The 26,746-nt window shown below is 41.4% G+C and overlaps 2 protein-coding genes and 1 non-coding gene across 3 annotated transcripts in view; all 3 read right to left on the reverse strand.

Annotated features, from left to right (window-relative positions):
* LOC133390547 (putative RNA-binding protein Luc7-like 2) overlaps positions 1 to 5,009 on the reverse strand; it is a 59,907-nt gene extending 54,898 nt beyond the window's left edge. Inside the window, exons 1-2 of the mRNA XM_061639354.1 lie at positions 4,637 to 5,009; positions 2,816 to 2,943 (exon numbers count right to left, since the gene is read on the reverse strand). Of these exons, the coding sequence (XP_061495338.1) occupies positions 2,816 to 2,943; positions 4,637 to 4,768 (260 nt within the window). The 5' untranslated portion in view covers positions 4,769 to 5,009. The remainder of the gene's footprint in view (positions 1 to 2,815; positions 2,944 to 4,636) is intronic.
* A 1,305-nt stretch (positions 5,010 to 6,314) lies between these two features.
* TRNAR-CCU (transfer RNA arginine (anticodon CCU)) lies at positions 6,315 to 6,387 on the reverse strand. Its single transcript has one exon. It is a non-coding gene; the product is annotated as a tRNA-Arg (tRNA).
* Positions 6,388 to 17,101: 10,714 nt separating this feature from the next.
* UBN2 (ubinuclein 2) overlaps positions 17,102 to 26,746 on the reverse strand; it is a 66,727-nt gene continuing 57,082 nt past the window's right edge. Inside the window, exons 15-17 of the mRNA XM_061639355.1 lie at positions 19,286 to 19,514; positions 18,571 to 18,657; positions 17,102 to 17,903 (exon numbers count right to left, since the gene is read on the reverse strand). Of these exons, the coding sequence (XP_061495339.1) occupies positions 17,854 to 17,903; positions 18,571 to 18,657; positions 19,286 to 19,514 (366 nt within the window). The 3' untranslated portion in view covers positions 17,102 to 17,853. The remainder of the gene's footprint in view (positions 17,904 to 18,570; positions 18,658 to 19,285; positions 19,515 to 26,746) is intronic.

Here is a 26,746-nt window from a genome sequence, read left to right on the forward strand (position 1 = left end):
ACCTATAAATCACTCCAGCCAAAGAGACCCTCAAGGTGCTAAAACAGCAAACAGCAGAGAGTTGGGAATGAGAATTTTTTATTGCATCCCAATGCATTTCCAGTGTTGGCACAACCCTTTGTCAAGGGCAATCTGCAAAGCATATAGTCTCTCACATTACTGAATTACAAATGGTACATTGTAATTTTGTTCTGTATGCTATTTTATTTTGAAACTCAACATCAATTATTGTAAGGTGTCATTGGTTTTATGTTGGGAAATGTTTGTAAGAAACATAAAAAAACAAACATGTTGCTTGCATATTCATCCTCTGTGCTGTAGAAGCTCCCAGTTTACACAGATGAAATAAATTGCCCTATCAAGGACACAGTTACCTTACCATTGGCCTCCACCTATGAACCATTAAAGTAGCTGTCACACTGTCAGAATAAAACCCCCACTGTTGAAGGATCATTGGTCAGGCTGTGGATCTGAAGGAAAATGAAGACCAAAGAGCATTTTGCAGAAGTGAGAGATATTATAATACAAATGCATAGATTAGGAAAAGGGTACAAACTAATATCCAAGTGTTTGGATATCCCAGTGAGCACAATTGGATCAATAATCAGGAAATGCAAGCTGCATCACACCACCCAGGCACTGCTAAGAAAAGGCTGTCCCTGAAAACTCAGCAAACAAGAAGGAGACCTGTGAGAGAAGCCACAGAGAGGCCAACAATCACTTTGAAGGAGCTACAGAGTTCAGTGGCTTGGAGTGAGAGTAATGGTGTACCAGTCAACCCATCAAGAGCTCTGCATAACACTGGCCTGGATGAGAGGGTGGCAAGAAAGAAGCCGTTACTCAAAAAGTACCATCTGAAAGCACATCTGGAGTCTGCCAGAAAGCATGAGTGCCCCAGCAGCGATGTGGGAAAAGGTTTTGTGGGCAGATGAGACCAAGATAGAGCTTTTTAGCCAAAACTCAAAGCTCTATGTGTGGCGCAAACCTAACACTATCCATGCCTCAAGACACACCAATAATCAGATTTGATTGAAAAGGGAACTTTTTTGAACCTCCAGCTTAGGTGTGTATCCCCCACAGGTTTAAATGAAGATCTAGGAATAGCTCCCTTGTTATAGCTAGTCCTATCACATGCACTTGCACCTTTCCTCCCTCCACTGCTTCTAATGAAGATTTCAGATCATTGCCTTTGCTGCATTTATTTTTTACCATATACTCATTAGTGCTACCCATATGGATGTTTGTATCTACTTTTAAGAAGTAGTTACTTTCATTGAAATCAGCATCATATTCCTTTTAGAATTCAGAAGCCATCTTGCTTTCATTAAGTGGATACATCCAAAAGCAGGTGTGCTCTTTATTGTAAGAGCCAGTTGCCTTTAAGAATTTAGTTGATGAGATACCAACTTGTTACTTCCACAAGGTATTCTGAGTCATCTATTTTAATCCTTTCTTCCATTTTCTTTGTTATGGTTTATCCTACTTAGTTAATAGCTCTTTTAATTTTTCTTTGGTTGAGTTCACGTGTAACCAGTTTTAGTTTTTGAAAGGTTTTTAGTGTTTATTTTTCATGATGTTTGTTTGGTTGTCCTTTCCTTATTAATTTTAGTATTTAGCCAGCATCATGCAGTGTTGTGTATAGAGCAGATATATTTAGTTGTTTTCATATTTTAGAATGTAATTGATTTTAATGGTGTTTATTTTTATATATACTTATGCAGATTGCCCTTGATAAAGGGTTGTACCAACACCTAAAATGTGTTGGGCTGCAATAAAAAATTCTCATTCCCAACTCTCTGCTATTTGCTGGTTTGGCATCTTAAGGGTCTCCCTCTCTTTGGCTGGAGCATTTTTGGATGCCTCCCTTCTTGCTTTTTTATTACCTATAAATCAGCAGCATCCAACTGGGTGGCATAGGCATGAATGTTGCTGCTGGCTCTTGAGAAAAGGGCAAGGCACAGGGAGCTCAGTTTCTTGAACCTTGCTATTATTTTTACTGCCCCTTTGTTGCATCCCTCCCACTATCTATGGATAGGCAGGTTGGTGACTGGACAGTGGGCCTCTTGGACCTTCAGTGTCCTCTCCAGGAAGGCTTGCTTGGCACTAATTCCACTATCATTTTAGCACCACACTAAGACTATTTACATAGGGTTTTTTTTGTAAGCTAGTGTTTTGTTTTATGTGTTCTAGTATAGTTTGTTTTCAACTGCAGCTTTGATTCCTGTTGATCTTTAACTGCTGCTTTAGAATTGGGTAGTTGTCAGGTGGTTGACATTTGGACAATTTAAATTGCCACTTTCCAAGATAGCTTTAACAGTGCAGCCCAGTGTATGTCTACAGTAAGCTCTGTGCTCACCAAGGCTTACTTCTAGGTAAGTATGAATAAGATCGGATCCAAAATTAGTATTTAAGTCAATTGATCTGGGAAGATCCTGGTTAGGAAGACAACTAAGTATTCATCAAAAACACATTCCACCTTTTTCTGTCACTGTTGCTCTGACTTGGGTATAGCGGTGCAGGCAGGCTGAAAGTGAAGATTGAATAAGCAACCAAGTATATGTAACAGAATAACTTCTTGCAGGCAGTTGCTCTAACTGCACTTTAAAACACTTAAGGGCAACACAAATCTCTGGTTAGAAGTTCTATATTTAATACAAGTATTTTTATTTAAATGACAGTACCTTGAAAAACAAGATTCATTATAGCATGTTCATGAAATAAACACAAATTCTGTTATATTTATGGTTCCCATTCTTTCCCTCCAGGCTGTTGTGGTAGTTTAAGGCCCACAAGTCCAGCCACGTCCTCTGCTGATCGATCTCCTTTGCCATGATATTCTTTATGCAATGCTAAGTGCTCCCGGACACTGCACAGAAGACAGAGATAGGTGGCAGCCTGGAAATGGAGGTCATGCTGAGCCCTGCATAATTTTTCACTGGTTACCTGCAGACAGAGAGATAACACAAGAAACTTGGTATAAAGGCAATATGTGTTCTTACTGAAATCCCTACAGCTGTGGAACTTGCTTTCTCTAGATACATTTTCATGTGATCAGATTCCTAAGGCCTAGCTAATCAAGCATACCAGTTTAGGCTGAGATACCAGCTGTGACCCTACCAGGCCAGACATTGCCTAACCCAGGGCTTCCCAAACTGTGGTGCGTGAGGTTCATTCAGGTGGCCCACAGCATGCAAGATAATCTTCCCATCCTGCAGCTCTGCAGGTGAGGGCCTCCTACAGACTGTTGTGTCAGGAGGTACACTTGCACAACATAGGAAGTAGATCTTTAGTGTTGTGGTACCTATCCTTTGGAATTCACTTTCTTTAAATATTAGACAGGTGCCATCTCTGTTGTTTTTTTGGTGCCTACTGAAGACCTTTCTCTTTCAACAAGCCTTTTAAGCAGAGACCTATCCCAGTCTGCATCTGTGTTGGAATTGTTTTTAAAGATGTTTTTACAATGTTTTTTAAGATGCTTTGTTTTTAAGATATTTTAATATTTTTTAGTGGTTTATCACCTGTTTGCTGCCCTGAGCTCCTTGTGGGCAGAAGGGCAGGATATACATTTAATTAAATAAATAATCATAGTGATGTCAATTGTATTTTATTGCTTTTATTTCTTATATTGTATTTCTTTGTATTAAAATTTGAGTTCTATGGAACACAAATTGTAATACAGTAATACTATAAGAAACAAAAGCAATAATAATACAATTAAAATCATACAGTATCTAGCACAGTGCACTACAATTGCTACAACTGGCAGAAAAATCATTATGTGACTGGCAATTGTCAAGTGGTCCATAGGGAACTACTGGCCTAATCCATCTCTAGTAACAATCTCCAGGTTATAGTGCAATTAACAAGTAGTCTATGCGGAGCTGCTCTTGAAGAGTGTTCAGAAACTGCAGTCAGTGCCCTTGGTCCATGATAGACTTTATATCATGATTTTCTTAGCTGATAAACAGGGGTGTAGTTGTCCAGGGTTGTGGGGAGTCATAGACCCCTTACTTTGTTGGGAGCAGTGTCCCAGTCAGGTCCCTATGTATGAGCCAATCAGAGTGAAAGGAGATGCTTAGCCACTGAGAAGACTCTTCTCAGTAGCTAACAGCCTCCCCTTTCATGATGATTGGCTCCTACGGGTGCCTGTTGTAGTGTAGTGTGGAATCCAAGCAACATGCAGAGTAAGGCAGACAAGGGAAAGTGGAAGAGGCATGGTTGTCAGGGGGTATGGTGCGACTATCATGAAGGGACCCTGCAGTTCTGGATTTGCCACTACAGTACACTAATAAAAGCTGGGAACGGACATAGATGAGAAGGTAGCCTACATGCCACATAGGCCCCAAGTTGTTTGTCTACAATTTATCTGATCTCTAACAGCTTGAATTATACCCATAAAAAGGGGGGATAATAGTGGAGATCCTGGAGGTACAAAATGTACTCTATAATTTTATGAAGGGACTACCACAGGTTGGCTGCTAATCCCCGAAATTGAGAACTCCCCGGGCATAGGACGAAGCTGTTGTTAAAGGAAGTAAAGTCAAAGGGAGGAGGCGTTGCGTTGCTAAAGCGAACCCTAGAGAAGTTCCTTATTTACAGTCCCCGTCGTCGTTACGCCTCCTCCTCACCAACGTACCCGGTGCGCGCGGAAGGCTTTCTTCAAATACTGATAAGCCGCTGCCTCCCGGTAGGAGCGCCCTCCTTGCGCATAACGGAGCTCGCGCAAAAGACCACGAAAAGTACGGATGGGTGAGCCCAGCGCCGCCATCTTCACCAAGCTGTTCGGTTACCTTCAGCCAATTAAATGCATCCCCGCCAGGTTCGACCAATAACAACACCCAAGAGCTAAAACCAAGCTGTTCCTCTTGCGTGCCCTGCAGGGACGACTAAAAGACTGAAGATCATCCGCATTCAGTAAGCCGCGGCGTTTGTCTTAGTAGTGTAGTGCCTAACTTCATAGCGGCTTACCGAATACCAAAGGTTATTGTTCGGGAGTACTCAAGAGAGCTGAGCAAGCAGGGGTGTGGAAACAACATTTCGGTGGGTGTTGGACTCCAACTCCCATGAACCCCAGCCAGCATGGCGATAGTGTGGCATCATGGGAGTTATAGTACAGCAAAGAGCTAGTGGGCCATAGGTTCCCCACCACGGAAAGTTTCCTTTGGATTACAGCGACATTCAGAGGCGACCAGAAGTCAGACCCTTTTGCTCTTTAGAAAGGGGCCACCGCCTGTCTTACCTCTAACCGACGTCGATCGCCGTCCGTTCTACCTGGACACAGAAAGTATTCAAGCGATTTTTTTTGATCCGAAAGACAATGTAGTGTGGCGTTATCCACCTTTATTAATTAAAGCTTACTGTAGCCCAGCCAATTTCCATTGCTCAGGGCGGACATTTATATATCATCATATATAAATACAATTCATTTTAAAGTGGCCACAGCCTCTTAAAACAGCCAAATCCGTAATGTTCTATATTGTGGAAATTGTATGTTAAACTTTAGTTTGAGATGTAGTTACAATTCAAATAAGACCTAAAGTATAGCATTCTTCATGCTCCAGAATGATTCATTCATGCGAGGAAGGAACTACTTGCAAAGCGTCTCGCTCTGCTTAAGCTCTTTATGCAGGAGCCAATGACCATCGATTTTCATGGGCCTCGAGCTCGGGTTACACTGGATCCTTCTCCCATGTTTTCCAGTATAACCTTAAGCAGCTTTGGTCCTCTAGTTGTTACTGAACTACCACTCCCATTACCCCCAGCAAGCTTAACTAACGCAGGACCAAACGTTCTCCCACCAGCTGGAGGGAGAAGCGTTTTAGGCTGCAATCAAATACATGTATACTCAGAAGTAAGCTCCATTGGGTTCAATGGGATTTACTCCCAAATAAGTGTGTATGGGATTGCAGCCTTAATCAGTTGCAGCAAAAACAAGTGTTTTGTGGCACCATAAAAACTAACAAATTTAGGGCATGAGCTTTCGTGGACCATAGTCCAGTCCGTTAGTATCATACCCCCGCTTCATTTCACACGGTTGCTCTTTAGCTCACGGAGATTTATTTAATACGCAACACTAAAACCAAGTAGCAAATTTACTATAGTGGAAAACCTCTGAAGATATACAGAGTCAGTAGAACGTTACCATTCCACGTTACGCTCATGTTACGAATAGTGTAAGGCTACGTAGACTCGAACTGGCGTAACTCTGACTAAAATATGCAGAGAGCAAGCGTAATTCATCATTGCCTCACAACCGCATCAAAAAGTAAGCTAAGTAAACGAGAGTGTGAGAGAGAGAGGGGAAAAAAACACCTCACCCCAGATGGGACTCGAACCCACAATCCCTGGCTTAGGAGGCCAATGCCTTATCCATTAGGCCACTGGGGCTAACACAATCCCTTTCTTCCAATCAAGTAATTGTAGCTAACATTGCATTCTTTCGTAAGCAGATCCCACCTCTCTCATGCACATTATAGGTTGATCAGTCTGCATCACTGTGACGTCAGGGAACCGGACGTTGCCTCACATGATTTCTAGGAGTATCTCTGTATGAGAGCGCTCGTAGATACAAGGACCCTCTGTATTTGAGGAAATAAAAATATTTTCGTTCCTGTTAGAAGCTTCCACGCACGCAGTAAGAATGATGGAAACATAAAGAATCCGTGTGAGAATATAAACCAAACAGGGCAAGGCTAGAGGCTTCCTTTTGTTGCAGTGCTTTGAAATAATTTAGCTGTTTAATAAATAAATAATTTTGTTAATGGGAGGAATTTGTTTTCGCAGATAAAAGAACAGAGGTTTGTCACTTTAGAAACGCGTTTCTTCCCCTTTCCTTCTGGTTCTTTGCTCACCTACCATGCTTGTACAATGTATCATTGTAAATTATTGCAAAATTTCAGGTATCCCTGTTTATGAATTCCTCCAGCTTCCAAATTTGCCCATCATGTGGCGTCATTTCATTTGATTCACAAATTGTATAAGGGATACTTTACATATTATTTCCAAGTAACAATTAACCTGCCACCCCACCTGAATAAATAGTATTTGGCAACTCTACATATATACAATAGCATCGCCATTGTCAACATTAAGTGTTTTTAACTATAGGAATTCGTTGTATTTGAAACAGCTCCAACAGTGTATCTGTACAATTATTTCAGCACAATTTAAATATCAGGAAGATTTGAAACACAGTAACAGTAACAAGGGATTAGAAATAGAATGTATCTAATTTTTTGCAAATCTGGTCACCTCATTTCAGAATGAATCATATTGGTCCAGAAGATACAGAAAATCGTAACTAAATGATCAAGAACATCTGTGAAGAATGCTTAAAAGAATAGTGGTCGTCTTTGAGGTTATAAGATAAAAAGAGAAATAATTAATACATTTTGACTTAGGGAAGGGCCTTAGCTCAGTGACAGAACATCTGCTTTGCATGGAGGAGGTCCCAGGTTCAATTCCCAGCAATCTAGGTAGGGTTGGGAGAAACTGTCTGAAGAGTTGCTGCCTGTCAAGACACTACTGCACATCCAATTGTCTGATTTGGTATATAATGCAGCTTCCTGTGTGGAGAAATCAGATTAGCAACAGAGACAGAACAAAAAGGAAGTACTTCTTCACAGAACTCAATTCTCTTTAAATTAATTGTCAAAAATATGACAGTGGCTACCAGCTTAGATGGAGTTTTTAAAGATGAGGCGTTAGTGAAGAACACTTCCCCCAATTTCCATGTTCAGAAATTATATATAATAGGGAACAGTTCTTGCACCGTTCGTGAGTTTCCCAGGGACATAGCTATTATTGGAGACAAGAGTGCTGGATGGAAGCACTGCTTATTTTGGATTCACTAGGCCCAAGATAATTCTTGTTTTGAATAATAGCATTTCATGACTAAAAGGATCTCTTATAGGGAACATGGTATGTATGCATCTCATTTAGAGTGACCAAGGCTTATTTTGGGAGGCAAAATCCACAGTTCCCGATTCCAAAATGGGGAACGGAGGTACACACTATATTGTATTGAGTACTTGTGCATCTGAAACATGAACTTCCAGTCATTAAAGTGTATGGTAGGGTTACCCAAAGTTTAGGTGCAGGAGCACATTACCTTCAGTTCCTTATTCAGGATGTTCACACATCTGGGTTCAAGTAAGGAAATGGGAGCCAGCTTCAGTCTCATGCTTATTAGATATCTAAAGCCAAGTCTGTTATAAGGCAAGATCTTTTGTACTCAACACATCTAAGACCAGCTCACAGAAGTGTCAAAGTACTGCTTATTGGGGTAAAGGTGATCTGGCTGTAGATGTACAATCTGTCCTCGGTGGAACAGTGCACTTCTCCATCTGGTGATGCTTCTGGATCCAGCTCTGCTTCTTCGCTTGTGAGGTCTGACCAGAACACAGACGTTCATGCCTTAGTAAGATCCAGATTAGACTACTGCAAGTCTAATAACTGCAAGGTGCTATTGTGAGGCTCCCTGTGCAGTATTCAAAACCCTCAATAAGAACAAAATAAAATTGAATCCAAACAGAAAACTGACACAGGCAGTTAATAGTGGTGTAAAGTCATTCTCATTGGCTTCCAGTCAGTTTGCAGGACTGATTCAAAGTACTGGCATTGATATTTAAAGCATGGGGTTCCCAAACTGTGGTCCATGGACCACAAGCTTCATTCAGGGGGTCTGTGGCATGTCTGCATTAAATAGTCATATTTTAAATTGTATTTTATTGCTTCTTTTTATTCTTATATTGCATTACAATTTCTATATAATTTATTTCTAAATAAAAAACAATAAAAATACAATTAAAAATCATACAGCATCTACCACAGCACATTACAATTGTTACAACAGGCAGAAAAATTAAGTAATCCACCAAGACCCTCAGCAATTTTCAAGTGGTCTGTAGGGAAAAGTTTGAGAACCAGTTTTAAAGGTCCTAACCTGCCTGGGACCAGGATAGCTTAAGCTGTGCATCTTCTAGTATTTTCTTGCATCCTTGGCCAAGGCCTTGCTTCATATGTCCCTGTCATGATGAGACAGCATTTTCAACCAGTGGGTCTAGACCAAGGATATCTCTTCCTGTGGAGGCTCTGCAGGCCCCTACTTCTTTGCTTGCCATTGTACTCAACATCGTCCGTACTAGTTCCTCCTCCATCTCGGATTTGTCTATTTTTATTGGGTTTCTAAAAATGCATATTAGCAACCTTGCATGTTTTAATGGTTTTAAATAAATAAGTAGCATAAGACAGATGGGCTTATATGTACAGTCCTCTTTATTTAATACAGCACAGACATATGACACATATAAAAGGAAAAAACCACTCATGAAGGCCCTGCCATATTTAAGAACAGGTACACCTACACTCAGTTGAACAAGGCTCCCATGTTAGATCAGATATCTGCTAACTACAAATGGATTCTTAGAGGAAGTCTGTTGCCAAAAAAATAGAAAATAAAGATCTGCACCCTGTTTGGAAGTGTGAAAACTGGGAAGGTAATTCCTGGACTACAGAGGCAGACAAGCCACCAATGAAAACCGCTTGCTTCTGACGTCTCAAGCTATTTTGGTTCTGGAACAAATACATGTTGTTCACTATTGTATTCTTCAGGTCCAAACCATGATAAGATGTGCTAGGAGAAAACATATTTGCTTCCCAGTTAATTAAATTGCAATTCAAAAACAGAACAGGCCTGAATGTACATTTAGAACTGGGGCAGGCTTTTTCTGACAGCAACTTTCCCTTTTTCCTACTCCAGTTATAGATGGAAAGTAAGCAAGCACCAGTTCTGGTGAGGAGCCTCACATACTTTTTCAAAAACAAAAATATAAAAAGAGGGTGACAGGGATATTTACAAAATTCATGGCTGGTACAGTACATCATTTAAGACACACTATGCTACAATCTTTCAGGTCCTGAGATTATTACAAAAAGTTAATTCAAATATTGTGTTCAGATTCAGTTTGAGAGAGGAGGAAAAGATAAAATCATTTCTTTAAACTCTAGCATCCTTCACATCAGTAGAACACATCTCCCTAAAAAGCGTAACAAAAAGCAGTTGGCACTTGTAACCAAGTATCTGTGTTTGGCTACTCAAGCTCCTTGTTGCATGTAGTACATCATCACATGGGTGATGTTTTATGAGAGTACTCTCCCTACATGAAGCCAAAGGTTTTCTCTTAGTTACAGAAATACTCCAAACTAACTAGTAAGGTAAGCCTATATGTGGAACCAGGTTATATACAGAACACAATTACTGCTTCAGATGCGTTTGCCAAGCATGGTTTATTATAGCACCAGTACTCAACAAGGAAACTTGTTACATTGGGGGGGGGAGGCATACAAACTGTAGTAATTGTGTTTAATGTCAATTTTGTCAAATAGAGAGCTAATCATTTGGAAGTCTCCTTTCTCATTTTGTATAACCTCTTGTATTAAAGCGCATAGGCAGCTGAACTAGGTATTCAAAGTTTACTTTTCCCCCAACAGAATATTAAAAGTTGAAGAGAAAACCACAAATGAATCAGCAGGAGAGCTTGTACTACAACAAAATTGCTAGTTTTTAAATGTGGAAACTGTTGGATTCCCTTTATTATGAAAAAGCTTTTTATCTTTTTGTTTGGAAGAATTTCTGCTCAATGCTCCATATTTATAACTACACAGATGCTCAGTTATAGAAAGCATCTTATGACCTAAAAATACCAACATTAAGGTTTTAATCATGAATTAGAATATCCAGGTCTGAGTGTGGAAAAAATAGGTGACAGAGAGCTAGTTTATCATGCTAAAAATGTAACACTGCTCAGCACTTTGAGGAAGTTAAGTTTATTTTAAGGTATGTAGAAATTACTTTTTGCTTGCTAGCTAGCAAGAATGTACCTCCAACACTGAGAATGTATGCAAAAGTGCACCAGTTGCCACATCAGAGAATTTAGTCTTCTGAATCTTTAAATCCATAGAAGTCCAACACTGAAAGGTGCAAGAGGAGGCAGAAAGGTATTAGGATTTCAACTTAGCTTACATTTAAAGGAGGTGGTCTAGAGGATGATCTAGTTTAAATGACCAACCAACATTTGTCTGTGTACAGGTGAGGTATTACCAAGTTCCATTTGCTGATGGTAGTGGAGTTCCCCCCCCCCACGGTTACCTGTTTCATGTCTGCATATCTGATTATGTCAAACCCCATCAGATTTTAATATCACTCTTAAGCCAATAAATCTTTTCATGACACTAGCTTTGATCTGGTGAAAGTGTTTTTGCTTTTTATCTAGAGTTTAATTTCCATGTTACAAAAATAATTCTGTAGTATACACATTCAAAAAGCTTTATCATGTTTCTTTGGGTAAACATTACACCAGCAGGGGAAATGTATATGTACTAATGAACGGTAAGTCTAGCTATATGCATAGTTCCTTTTACTGCCTTCTAAATCAAACTAAGGCCTTATAATGAGGAGAAATAATGAAAACCAAGGCTGCACCCCCAGTGCTGAAAACCAGTTGCCTCTAAATAAATGTTGAGTGCCATATCTATCATTTAGGTTCCTCTGAATTTGTTTGTTTCTCCCAATTTATGTTTATGTTGGGCAGGAACACACCCAGTTATCTTTACCGCTAAATGTCAGCACACCAAATGAAAAATCCTTAGTCCTGAATAAGGTGAAGATTAATCAAATGTAATGTAGACTACTTAATGCTCTGCAATGGGAATGGGAGAAGGCTTCTGAAAATTATTTGTTACATGGAACGAAAACACTATCTTGCACAAGAATTGCTCACAATGTAACATTTATTGTAAGATAAAACTAGAGAACCCCTGGTTTTCTGCTATGGAAAAGAAAACACAATCCAATTAGGGAATAGAACTGACAATGGTCTAAATGTGGATCTTGCATTTCCTGGAGCAGGTGGGTCCAGCTGGTTCCTTAGCTTAGTCTCAAAGCTCTTCTAAAATGTCTTCCAACTATCAAAAGATTGGTTGGAGCTGTTCAAAGGCAAAATTGAGCAACAGGGTTCTGAGAAGTGGATTTAGAGAATAATGGTAATTTATGCACTGTCACACTGATTCTGTATCACCACATTTTCCTAACTCCACCACCCACAGAAAGTATTATATTTGGGGATTCTTTGAATTACCAAATGACACTATGCTTAGAGCAAGCATTCTTTCCAAATGATCTAAATTCCTTACTATTCAATGTTAGACTACCACTGTGTCTTCGAACAAACCAGAGCATGACAGTGTCTTCCCCCCGCCCCAATCAAAACATTCCTTGCTAAAGTTGGTCAAATCCTTTTGACTGGAAGTAGGACAGTCTCCTCTCATATCTGCACTGCAAATGGAAATATGCGAACTCACTACATAAATGACATCTTCCTCAGCCACAGTGAGCCACCTTCATCTGAACAAATTATTATTTAAGGTATAGCAGTATTCAGCATTGAGTGCCCAATAATCCATTCAGAATTTAGATAGAATGCAGCTTAGATTTGTTTTCATTATATAGTAGAACCTTGTTAAACATCACATTGTTAAAAGAAAATCAAGATTAAAATTGTACAAATATTTAACAAGTTTTTAAATGCATGATTACTTAGTTTGATTGCTAAGTTGCATTCTTACTAGTCTCACAGTTCATTTACCGTAGTAGGCTTCATAAAAATATTGACAAGTGAAATCTTGCTGTGATTCTTTGCTTTAAACTATTTTGCTGTATTTTTATTGGGCAAATTTGCTACTTAATAGCAAGATCCTTGTGTGGCTAATTCTGACACAGATTTTAAGATATATCTGAGCAGCACAAGGAAGCTCATTGTGCACAAGAAACAGCTACTTTAAGTAGGAAGATTCAGTCATTATTGTCACCAGACAGCTGCCTAGTGATCCAAACAAGCAGATTTCTAAGGCAGGTGTAGTGCTATATGAAAAGGACTCAGTTTTTTTTAGCTGCAGCAGTAAAACCTTTTGTGCTGTCAGAACTGAAATTGACTTTGCTAATCTGATGCAATACATACTAATTCTTGATACAATTTCTGTAACATGTGGAAATTTTATTCAGTGCTACTTTTTTTTGCTAAGAACAGTATAGTTTATAGGGAATTGTGCCACATTTTACAAGTGTCAGTTCAAGATTATGCAATTTTATATCACTATAACTAGCACTGTTATACTAGTTTAATATGCAACCTAACTCCAGTGAGAATGCCTCAGCCTGTTTCTACTAACCACTTCCTTACAGTTGCTCAAATACACCTAATTACTGTACTCTCACCTGTGTCTATGCTCACCTTTGTAAGTAAACATTTATGCTACAGAAAACATATGGAACATTAGGACTCTTGGGAATACTGCCATGTGTGAAAGCAAGCACATAATAATGAATGCCATGGTACAGCAGCTATAACATTACACACACTGAACACTAATTACAGAAGGGAAAAGTCATTTTAACAGCATAAAGTCATCTTGGCAGGTTCAAGGTTCTTCCAAATACCTCCTAGCATTTTAGGACCTCTGAGTATACTTTGTGGGGAAAGTTGGGAGCAAAAACAAAGAAAAGGCACTTAACCAAAGGACAAAGGCCTGAATCAAGTAAGTTGGAGGGATAACACTATTCAGAGACAGAACCAAATTATATATAAAAAATTAAATGTTGCCATAAAATTATAATTGCATAAAATACTGGTTGATCAGTTGTCTACATTTGTGTTTAGTTTTAGAAAATAGAAAAAGCAAGCAATTCTATGCAACACAAGAAGATAGTTGGGTGAAAACCTTCCAAAGTTTAGCTTGATTGCAGGTTTTGCTTTTTTCCTGCATTATCATCCTAAAAAGTCCAAAAAATAAAAGGAATCACTATCTGTTGCCAATGAACTCCGAAAAACCAAGACAATCTTTCTGTGAGCAATCAATTCTAAAACTGGTATTTAAACTAGATTATAAATATAGCCAAACATTCTTTCCATGAATGTAGCAGCAAACATGTTGAGAGTTCTAAGGGACTATCTGTCAGAGGATTACAGTTCTGTATAACTGATGGTAGCTTGGGAATGGCAGAATCTTTACTTTCATATGAAGTAGAGAGGCTATGTGGAGGTTGGATTAGACAGCTAATAACAGAAAGAAGCATTATCTTGCTTGCCTACTGCGCTTACAGCCTACACTAGTGGATAAATTAAAAGCCATTTCTAGTTTCACAGAAACAGATGTCAAACCCACAGCACCCACACCTGGGACTTTGATGACATTCCCAACCATCTTCCTGGAGAGAAGCAGATATAAAAGTCTGAACAAAAAGGAATAATTTAAACCAACTTTTATCATGAGGGTGAAGGAGAGCAATGTATTGTTAAGACATCTTAAGTCCTGCATCTTACAGATCAATGCCTAAATCCTTTATCTAGATTTCGGAGAAATTCCTGATAATCTAGTAGTTGCTAAGGTGTCCCCATAGGGTTAAACACATAGCAGAAGGCATAATTTAAAGGATATTCAGTTTCCAAACCTGTACTTGAAAATTATTGCTTGTATTTGAGGCTAAGAGTGAGCTTGCCATTTTAGCTCCTAGTCCTCTCAGCTGCCCAGAATGACAGCTTTGACTTATTGCTTGTGAATACTGAGGGGGTTAGGACAAGAGCAGTTTGAATTCCCACAGGCCTTTAAAGATAGATTCCTTAAAAAAAAAACCCTGAATGGAATCTTACTATGCAGGAAGTACATAAAATTAAACTTTGCATTGGAATGCTGCCGATACCCCTTTCTAGCCTCTTCATTAGATCTAACCATTCATCTCATCTCTATATCCTTTTTAGAAAAAATCCTGGAGGTCACTGTGCTGATTCATTCCAATCTCAAACTTTTTGTTTGAATGCACACACTGTGCAGAGTTAGTATCTATCATTATTTTAACTGGTTTCACAATATCTCCAGTTAAGCTGCTTCTGAAAGTTGGTCTGAATATTATGTGCCCAACTTATTTCTTTTTGGCTATGAGGGTGTATATGAAGATGAATTGCTGTGCAGTCTGACCCATCAATTCATTTAATGATTTGATATATTATCAGAAAATGCATGAGCTATACTGAGAGCAAGGAGAAGGCAATTTGTGCTATTCTGTTACAAGGGGGAAGATTCCATTTTTCAATTAATTAAGAACTAAGATTTTGATTTAAAATATTGAAGAGCTTCAAATGAAATGATGTATTAATTATCTGGTGCAATATTTCTATAAGTGATAAATGTTTGGAAGCAAAAGCTAAGACTGCCAGAAAATATTTGACCTCCATACCTTCTCCCATCACCTAGCAGAAGGAACAGAAGAGGGAAAGGAATGTTGCCCTTCTAAGATATAATTTTCATAATATGGTCTGGAAAGATAGGTTCACATGCCAAATTCTCACCAAGTTCCTTATAGTTAAACCAATATAAACTCACATTTGATGTTATTTTTTTGCAAATACATTTTTCTACCTCAAGTTATAAATACATTAATTGTTTTTATCATGTCAACATATCAGCACTTGCAAGACAGTCACAGTTTTGTAAAAGGAAAGTATTTGGAAGTGTTCTTAATTTGCGATGCAGGCTTTAAATTTCTACAAGGGAGAGTAAACTCAGACCTTCAGATATTGGAAGCTTTTACCTGTTTATGCATGGAAGATATGCTTGGTGAACAAGGAAGCTTTTACCTAAATCTTAAGGGTAAGCAAAATGAGTAAGAGAAGAAAATAAACTAATTAATGTTTATGGGAATCTAAAGCTTTGGAGACTGAACCAGCCAAAAATATTTTTAACTAAGTATGGCTACTTAGTTACTTCTACCAAACTACATAAGAAAGGTTTTAGAAAAGCCCTTCATTTACCTTGTATATGGTAAAATTCAAGATTTAATTGAGCTTATTTTTTATCCCACAATGTTGTGCAAATTTCTTTATTAATGGGCTCAACCCAACATTCAGTTACTGTGTTTATATTATATATTATTTAAATATATGTATATTTAAATATACGTATATTTTACATGTACAATTAGCGAGAAATCTAAATTAGCAAATATAAGCTATCTGGCATTCTAAGATGAAATAACATTCCTGGAAACTAAAAACATGCCTGGGAGAAGGTAGCAGCAAGTGTGATCTTGGCCACGTATATGTGGGTAGAACTCTCTGAAGAGCTAAAGATTTTCTCTGAAGTTTCTACTGCAGCCACTCATGCTCTTCACAAGCTGCTTAAAGTGTGGCTTGGCTCTTACGCAATGCATGGTTAAAGTTTCAAAGAAAGCTCCAGCTTTACATGTTCTCCTACATGCACATATACCTTTGTCAGAGGATGACCTTCATTTTCAGATTAGTTAAGATTTTTCAGGTTTGAGCTAGAATTGGTCAAAAATTTCCAGTAAGATTTTAGTCATGATATTATCAGATTTGTGAGAGAAAATCGTTTTTTTTTTCTTTCTACTTTAGAAGATCATGAAAGATTTGACAGCACAAATGTGTCATGTCTTCTTGATTTTTCTTCACAGATAAATATTATGACCCAAATATTCATTCTGTAATAATAATGAACTATAATACAAGATCAATATATCCTAAATTTGCTTCCCAAACATCTAACATATTGCTATCAAAAACTGAAAGTCAGCATAGAAGTTGCATCCCCATGCAACAAGGGGGTCAGGTTTTATACTTCCCAGCTATGGAGATATTAGGAGAGCTGGAGATACGCATTTTCAGCCAAGGCAGAAGGCACCTCAACCACTCTTTGGAGAAGGCTTTGAACAGTACTGATAAAGCAAGATGGTGTAATGGTGTAAAGCAAGCAACATGTAATTCTTGTTAAATGGAAATCAATACAATGCAAGTCTTTTTAGAGCTATTAAAAGAAGGAGAAGAACCAGAGACAAGACTATCTTCACAAAGGATCAACACTGGAGATTTATGGATTATGAAAAATAAGGCAACTCTCAAGTAGTACAGCAAGACTAAGGGCAAAAAAATACTTCCTTCAGACGATATTTAAAGATCTGTTCTAATGAAGCCAAATGGAAGAATCGTTACACAACATCCTCCAACTTTCCCCTTCCTTTCTTTGAACATCTGAGAGAGAGAGAGAGAGAGAGAGAGAGAGAGAGAGAGAGAGAGAGAGAGAGAGAGAGAGAGAGAGAGAGAGAGAATGAGAGAGAGAGAGAGATTCTACCTTGGTAAATGACATTACCTATGGTGAAAGATCCCCCTTCCCCCAAAAAAGACATCTGTAATCTTTAGGCTCTTCAAAGAGATAGTGGACAAAATGGCCTTGGCTTTGTGTGAAGAAAATACTTTCTTCCTTTCTGTTTCTACACAATCACTATTTCTGCTGTAAATGCCACATTATTCAAACCTGTGCAGAATGCTCCTAACTAGCATATATTGTAGACGTCCCTGGGGACTCCAGTTTGCCGAAAGAATGGATGGCCTCAATTGCATGATGGATGGAGACGTCTATTTTAAGCTTCCTTTCACAGATCCTCTATCAGATATCAACCTGAAAGAAGGATTGTGCTGCTGTAGGTTTGACAACTGAACCTATTTGGCCAATGCTTCTGAGCTACTCAAAAAGGATAAAAAGGCTTTGGGAGTTCTTTAGGAGATATCAAACTATGAACCATTTTTACATGAACACTTTCCTCCTTTTCCTTCTCTCTTTGATCAAGTATTTTTCTTTTTCTTCTTCCTCTCCTCACCACAGTGCTTGGGATCAGAATATGTAAACATTGACAGAAACAGCAGCTCTGTGTCCACGTAAGCACTTTCCCAACTGGTCAGTCTCCGTCAGCAAAGCAGAACCACTTTAACTCCCTTGCTCATCAGGATATCACTGGGTTTTTCTCTGTAACTTAGTGTCCCCTTTACTTTGGCCTCCATCTGGAATTTGAAGATGAAAGGGGGGGATTCACATATGATAAATTGCCTTATTATGTAAGTTAACTTCATGAACTGTATATTATAGAATGGAAAGTTATATTCCCACTTGGCAGTCTTTAGAACAAAATTATTTTCATACAATGCATTTATGGAACTCACTGCCACATTATGTTTAAATTCCAATAGTACAACTAGATTCAAAACTGGTATAGGCAGAACTCACAGCAGGCCAATATTTACAGGCCAAGTCAAGTCAGGTATGCCGTCTTGTATTTACAGTATCTCAGAACTTGACTATCAGAAACAACAGTGATACATAATATAATGGCCCTGTTTCACTGATATTACACTCCAGTTCTTTCTACAAACATATCAGGTAATGGGAGAAATACCATATGATATAGCCCAGTTCACTTGTTACTTTTTCTTTGTAGTGACAGATTGCGAGAGCCTGTGAAAACCCAAGATTCATTCCAGGCTGAGAATTCTCCCTGGCCCTCAGACAGAAGCTATTGCTGGGTACTAGTGTTTCTGACAGCTCTCACAGAAAGTTTGATAAAACAGATTCCACAACAGTTTTGACCTTTTTAGAAGTACAAAAGACTTGAGCCAAGATAAGAAAAATGCCCTTTTAAAAAGCTGACTAAGCAAATAATTATTTCCTTACCTGTATAAGCTTGCTGCAAGTGTGCAGGCAGAGGTGTGTGAGACAGTGCTGTTGCATGCTGAGCTCCAGGCTGTAAACCCTTTAAATCTGAAGTAGCATAGGTGAGAAAAAAAATACAACCACAAGAATTAAGAGCCAATTGATGTAGACAATCTACTTCGCATTTGATAGCACTTTTGTTCCCAAGATATGTTATCCATTAGTAGCTGAAAAGAAATATAGCTAAATAAATGCACTGGCAACTTAAGACTATAGTAGCAAAAGAGGATCCATTCAAAACTCATGCAGTATCAGCACTAAGCCTTCCAAAAACCCTGAAAAATCAGAATTTCTACTGCTATAACCTACATTCAGTTAGGAAGCAGGGAAACTTTTCACAAAAAGGTGCAGTTCTGATATGAAAGGCAAAGATCATTTTCTATCATAACCTATTGTATTCAACTTCACCAATTTTCTAGGATGAAGAACGTTAAGGTTTTGTCCATCTTTATAAACAGATTTTTTCATATTTACATTAGCACAGTGCACATCATCCAGAAAGTCAGAAAAAAAATTGCTCATACTGTGCAAACACACACACATTTACTTGCATGATTTTTAAACAGCCATTAACAACAAAAACCCTACAAATTGCGAAGCATTTCCTTGCAAATACATGTGGAAGGAGGAAATTTAAAAAAAATTTGGATGACAAAAAATATCTAGCTTTACTTACTCTGAGCTGGGCTGTGGTAGAAAGCCGCTGAGGTAGATCCCAAGGTGCTAGGCACTCCAGCTGTATCTGTTCCAAAGCCAAGTAGTTCCAATGGGAACTGAAAGGGCACGGCCAGCATCCCAAAAGGAGCCAATGGAGCAGATGCCACATTCTGATTGGTTACAGACAGGGGTGATGTCATGAGTGTCAAAGGTGAAGCATTTGCCAGTAATGATGCTCCTGTTGTTGACTGTATAGAGACAGGTGTTACTTTTAAATCTATTTTATAGCCTTACTTGGAACACACTCAAGAAAATAAAATTATGTAAATATATGAAGTCCTGCTTTCACTGAAACATTTAACACTTTGTAACAAAGCTCATGCTTTTCTCCACATTTCCTATGTAGTTCCTGGTATAGCTTTATAAAGATGCAGGTAGCGGCAAGGTTTCTGTTCCTTTGTTTTAGTTGCTAGTGTTAAGTGACTTGCTTCCATAATTAACAATTTTAAATTGGAAAGGTTTATAATTCTTCAATCATTTCCTCAGCTTCTTTTTTCCATAATATTGCTCTCGTTACACTTGCATATTAAATTCATGATTTTTTCAGTACTGGAGGCATAAATTATTTCTTAAGTACGTTTACTGGGAAGTAAATTCCAGTGAATTCAGTGGGGCTTATCCCAGTAACTGCACTTAGGATTGCACCCCCAGTTTAGGGAAAGCAGTCATAACTAAGAAACCCTAAAATAAGAAGTACTTCTACACAGTTAACAGCAATTTATTATATATGCCACCGCTGCAACATTCATTTCATCTTGAACATAGAAATGGGGAAAAGAGAGCAGCTGAGAATAAAATGCAACAATTTATGATTGTGTGTTAAAATTAAAGGCAGAGGATGCTAGATGAAGTGGAGGTATCCCTTTGGCTACCAACGTTACCTGCCTAAACCATAGGTGTGTGGATGGTACTGCTGGCAGCATTCCGCAGGTGAAACCCTGCAAATATTTATGAAATGGGACATCTGGGAAGGCAGGGAGGAGGAGGAGGAGGAGGGCCTACTAAGGATCTGCTGGATCCTAAGCCTATCCAGCTATTAACAAGTTTCAGAAACATGTCCAATCCAAGCCTCTCTGCTGCATCAGCCTGGAGCTGGTGCAGCAAAAATACAGGTGTTTCCTGTTCTCCCTTCTGCCCTGGCATGAGTAGTGGAGCTTTAGATACAGTTGTGGCTCTGCCAGATACCATGGATTTGGATTGTGCTCTACGTAAACTAATTAATTCCAGTCATCCAGCTCTCCCCCAACCTTGCACCTTCATCAAAACGAACCATTGGTCTCACCTGAAGGGCGGTTTTCCCAGGTATCATGCCATCATGTGGGTAATAGCGCCATCTAGCGTCCGAAGGCAAGAATGTATTGAAGTCAAGACCTGGGGCATCAAGCCCCTCCCACTCACGTCATTTGTGACAAGGCCGAAGTGAGATATCTGAGAAAGTACAAAAGGCCAACGGGCCTAGCAGCAAGGAAAATAGAGACTCTGTCCCGAATAATAATACACAACTACATTCATTTTTAACAGATCTAGAAAGGTCTTGACTCGACTACACAGTCTGATATAGTACAATTTTAAACAGTAATAATATGAAGGGTGGTACAAAATACCCAGACATCCTCCAACAGGGAGGGCTGTGATGGCATGATACCTGGGAAAACCACCCTTCAGGTGAGACCAATGGTCCATTTTCCCCAAGTAGCATGCCATCACGTGGGATGTACCAAAGCAGCCCCCAACAGGGAGGGACCACCCACTGATTACTTGTCAGAAAGAACTTGTTGCAGAACACGCCTCCTAAAGGAGGCATCGGCAGAGGCGTAATGGTCTATCTTATAATGTTTTATAAAGGAATATGAAGCAGACCATACAGCTGCTCTGCAAATATCTGCAAGAGGTGCATTGGTTGTGAAAGCAGCCATAGTGGCTGCTGACCTAGTCAAGTGCGCCATTATCTTACTAGGCACTGGAAGCTTAAGTGACTCATAGGCCAACTCAATGCAGGCGAGCAACCAACAAGACAAAGTTGAGTTAGCAATCTTTTTACCCAGAGTACGTGGGTGAAAGGATACACACAATGAATCCATTAATCTTATGTCCTGAGTTCGAGACAAGTAGGACTTGAGGGCCCTCCGGACATCTAGCGAGTGCCAGGCCTTCTCTAGTGGATGGACAGGATTCGGGCAGAACGAGGGAAGAACAATATCCTGGTTACAGTGGAAAGTTGAATTGACTTTGGGGCAAAAGGACGGGTCTAGACGCGATACCACTGAGTCCTTATGGAAGATGCAGAGATGGTGGGCTGAGGACAATGCGCCCAACTCTGAAACTCTTCTCACTGAGGTGACTGCCACCAGGAACAGGACCTTGAAGGACAGCACTTGTAATGACACTGATCTAAGGGGCTCAAAGGGAGGATGCTGCAGGACTTGCAGGACTTTTGAAAAACTCCATGAAGGAAAACGGTGACATATTGCCAGCAACAGTAGAGCAGCTCCCTTCAAATATTGTTTGATAAGCGGGTGTGAGCCCATAGGAATGCCAGGAGATGAAACAGAGAGAATAGAGGATATGGTGGAGGTGTGGCAACGTAAGGTGTTTGCTTTAAATCCCATCTTCAGACCTCTATGTAGAAACTGCAACACCTGTAGCACAGTAGCCTGAGAGGGTTGGAAGTCCTCGGACTCACACCATTTGGAAAATGTAAACCAAGTACTCTGGTAGATGCGAGATGCTGACAGCCTTCTAGATGCCAGGATTGTATCAACAACCTTCTGAGATAGCCCTGTGCGAATCAAATGTCCCAGTTCAAATGCCAAGCTGTCAGACTGAGCCATTCAGGTTCCGGGTGCCATATCAGACCCTGTGACAAAAGATCTGGCCTGACTGGCAGCCTCCAAGGATCTGTTACTGACAGAGAGAGCAGGTCCGAGAACCACGGCCAGCGAGGCCAGTACAGGGCTATAAGGACCAGTCTGGCCCTTTCGCGGTGCAGCTTTCTCAGCGTCCTGCCCAGTAGCGGTATCAGGGGAAAAGCTTACAGCAGGCTGTCTGGCCACGGTGTCAACAGTGCATCTACAGATTATGCAGTCATTTCCAGATACCTTGAGAAGTACCAGGGCAGCTGGCAATTGTGACTGGAAGCAAACAGATCCACTGAGAGGATGCCAAACCAACGTTGGAGAAGGCCGAACACCACCGGGTGAAGTTTCCATTCTCCCGGAATCACTTGTTGTCTGCTGAGCCAGTCAGCCATCACATTCAAAACTCCACTGAGATGTTCTGCCCTCAGTGATTTCAGATGCATTTCGGCCCAGTCGAAGAGTTGGGATGCTTCCATCTGGAGGGAATGTGACCTGGTTCCCCCTTGCCTGTTCAAGTGCAATTTCATGCAGGTGTTGTCTGTCCGAATCAATACATGGCCCAAAAGGAATATTTGCTGAAAATGTCGAAGGGCGAGGTGGACAGCTCTCAGTTCCAGCCAGTTGATGTTCTGACTCTCCTCCGAGCTGGACCAGACATCCTGAACAAAGTGGAAATTGCAGTGGGCTCCCCAGCCAGACAGACTGGCATCTGTTGTTATGACAGTCCTGTCTGGTTCTTGGAACAGAGTTCCCTTGCTGAGGCTTCGGAGCGTTGCTCACCATCAGAAGAAAAAACGCAGTACAGGATCCAGGTGGATTACAAGGTGGTTGGAAGTGGCAATGTCTCGCTGGGAAGGCAATAAGGCCCACTGGAGGGGTTGAATATGATGCCGAGCCCACGGTACAATGTGAATGGTGGAAACAAACATCCCCAGAGCCTTTGCCAGAAGCATTACATCCACCCTCGAGCGACACAACAGGAGCAGTGCCATATTTCTGATGGCTACAATGACGTCTGGTGACAGGAAGACCATGGCCTGTGTGGTGTCTAATATCGCTCTCAGATGCTGCAGTAGCTGAGTTGGCTGTAGTTGACTTTTGTCAATGTTGACTAGCCAACTGTGGGTGCGCAGAACCTCGAGGGTACAGTAAATGTGATAGTGGGCCTGATCCTTGGATCCCATCCAAATCAGCAAATTGTCCAAAAAGGGATAGATATACACACCCTGGAAGCGAAGGTAAGCCACTAAGGTGAGCAACACTTTGGTGAATGCTCTTGGGGCCGACAAGAGTCCGAATGGCATTGCCCAGTATTGAAAGTTATGGGGGCCAAAGGCGAACCGTAGGAACCTTCTGTGAGCAGGGCAGATAGGTATGTGGAGATAAGCCTCTTTTAGATCAATGGATGCCAGAAAGTCCCCTTCCTGTAGGGCTTCTATAATGGATGCTAGGGACTCCATTTTGAATTGTCGATATTTCACGAAACGGTTGACGAACTTGAGGTCTAACACCACCCTCCACGACAGATCTCACTTGGCAACTGCAAACAGGAGAGAGTAAACCCCTTCCAACCTCTCTGCTAATGGTACTGGCTCTATTGCAGCTATGTCGAGGAGATGTGCATAGCTTCCAGCATGACGCATCGCCTGTCTCGAGCTCTGGGAAGAGGAGAGGGAAGAAATCTGTCCGGAAGGATTAACCAAAACTCTAGTTCGTAACCGTGAGAGATCTCTGACCCAAGCGACCTGTGTCAAACGCAGCCAGTGGGTTTGCATACAGAAGCAACCTGCCTCTGACAGACATATCAACAGTATTGTCTGCACTGACGAGCTCCCCTACCATATGAGGAAGTCGAGGAACTTTGACGTCCCTGGTTCTGAACTTTGCCTTGAAAATGCTATTTGTGCCAGGATCCCCTGGAGGAGCAGAATTTGGTAGAGCAAGAATCGCATCCCCGTCTGTCGTGTTCAGGTTGGGACTCAAGAATCAGCTCACTTGGTGAAAGCAAATCAGTTTTTCTTGAAGTAATTTCCAGACATAGGCTCCTCCGTCGCATGAACAACTTCTGCAAACAAGAACCTGCAACATGGGAGAAAGGTGACAGAACAGGGGCGCTCTGCTCCCCCCACTCTTTATAAAGGGTTTTTTTTGGCGCGAATCCTCTCACTTCGTCTCAAAGCGCCTTGTTCTAAACCCCTCCTTTCTCTTTCCCTTGTTACTTTGAGACGCCTCCTGGAACGAGGCGAGGGTGGGGGCATGACCCTCTCTTCTTCTAACGTATCTGCTTCTAGGATGGGGGAAAGAGGAGGGGGAAGGTTTAAACTGTCAGGCAGGTTTTTCTCCGCTTGAGGGGGAACTGGAACCCCTCCTTTTTCCGTCTCTGACTGCTCTGGGCTGGAGAGAGGGGAGGGTGTGAGAAACTTCTGAGAGCCGTCTGTTTCCCTGGTTACCAGGCTCTCAAGGTCTCTGTCGGCAGATAACTCTATCTCTGTTCTCTCTCTCTCCAGTGACTTTGGGAAACTAATATCTCCCCCCTCATCATCATCTGAACTCCCAGGGTCCCAATCTTGCATCCGGACACCGTCCCCCAGGCTGCACTCCTTGAAAGGGCTGAAACGAGCAGTATGGAGCGAGAGTTTGAACAGCCTGCGATCATCCTTCTTGGATGTGGCCAATACTGGCTTTTGATTATCTTTGGGGTCTACCAAGACCGCTTGGAGGGCTTCCTCTCTGAAAAGTAACGAGCCTGAGAATAGGACCCTCAACAAGTTGACCCTGGCCGTAGAATCCGCATCCCAGTATGTGAGCCAAAGCGTACACCGAGCGACCACCTGTGCGGCTAGGGCCCACACTCCCAGCTGAGTTGCATCTAAGTTGGCATCAGCCACAAACGCTGCAGCCTTGTGTAACTTCACCAGGCCTTTTCTGAGTCTGACCGGATCTGGATTAGGATCATCTAAGTGTTTGTCCAGCCACATCACAGAAGCTCTTGAAAAGATGGAAGCTGCAGCAGAGGCCCGAATAGCAAAGGTGGTAGCCTCATGATTTTTACGCAGAGCATAGTCTATCCATCGCTCAGAAGGATCCTTCAGCTGTGAGTCCCCTTCTTTTGGCAGGAGGGACCTCGAGACCAAACCAGAAATCGGATCATCTATCCCCCAGACGTTCAGGCAAATCATGAACTCCGGAGCCAAGGCATAGAGTCTGTTGGCGAGGATAGAGAAATGGCGTGCCTGCAGTGGGTGAGCCCATTCCTCCTTGCCAGTTTGTCGATGGGGTCTGGCACAGGAAGGTAGTGATCTGCCAGTCTGCAAGATTTGAGGACCTTGGCCCCCTTCACGGGAGGAGTGGTAGATTCAGTTTGTAAAGGTTGGAGGCCTAATGTGTCCAGAACTCTATGAGCAAGAGGAAGATAGTCAGCCGAATCAAAAAAGCGATAGGAGGAATCCTCCTCCAGTTCTGAATCACCGCTCCACTCGTCTCCCTCGGCTTGAAGAAAATACGAAGGATCCTCCAAACCGGTAATCTCATCGCCAATCCTGCCTCTGGCAACATCAAATGGGTTTGGTGAGGGTGGTGTAGCTACATCATTGCAGCCGCAATGACCCATAGCGCCAGATTGTCGCTGCGCACTCTGCTGAAGCAATAGATTCACCTGTGACCGTGACTGCGCTTGTGAGAAGAAATCCAGTATGTCCTGCAACTGTGAGAGAAATTCCAGAGTCAACTGTAACCCCAGTAGAGGGGCAAGAGCGGCCATCTGAGGGCCCTGTCTGCACTTGGCGGAGCAGAGGTGGTTGCCCTTGTTGAGGCAAAATTGCAGGGGTCTCATCAGATTGGTGAGACATATGAGCTCTAGACGTTGACATGGGTTGAGACAAACAATCCAAAGCTGGTTGGCTAGGGAACCCCTCAAATTCGTCCTCTGACGACCCAGCAGGCAAATGAAAGAGGGCTGTTATTATTATTATTAAATAGTCTCAGTCATGCCAGAAAGCCCCCCTGGCTAAAAGAGAAAGTATAGGGGGAAAGTGGAAGAGCTGCAAGCCCAATGCCTGTGCAACAAAAAGGGCAGGAAAACGATAAACAAAATGGCACCCGCCTAGAGTGCTGCTGAAAAAAAGGCGGGAAGTTCCAAAAGAAAATGGCGACTGGTTAGAGAGCCAGTGTTCTGCCTCACAAGGAGCACCAGCGGCTGTCAGAGGTAAAAGGCAAGCACCTGGGGGGGGGGAGCAGCAACATCCAACTACCCCGCCAAAAAAGAAAGGGAACCGCTGCTGCAAGCTCCAGAGTGAGCGAGCCACCTGCATGATCTATGTCTCAGCAGCCAACGAGCTCCCGACGGCTGCCGCTGAGAGAAAATACACAAAAAGAGCCGCCTCCGTGAGCTCTACTCCAGAGCAGGTAAGCTCCGAGTGGCCACTGTAGCAAGCTGTGAAGAAAGCAGCTGCCACGGAGAGAGCCGCCTCCGAGAAGACAGCTGCCTCTGCGAGCTCTACTGCCGAACCTGCAAGCCCCAGGCGGCTGCAGGTGCAAGCCACAGAGAGAGAGCCACTTCTGCA

Source organism: Rhineura floridana, chromosome 8 (genome assembly GCF_030035675.1).
Source record: "Rhineura floridana isolate rRhiFlo1 chromosome 8, rRhiFlo1.hap2, whole genome shotgun sequence".
Taxonomy (NCBI): domain Eukaryota; kingdom Metazoa; phylum Chordata; class Lepidosauria; order Squamata; family Rhineuridae; genus Rhineura; species Rhineura floridana.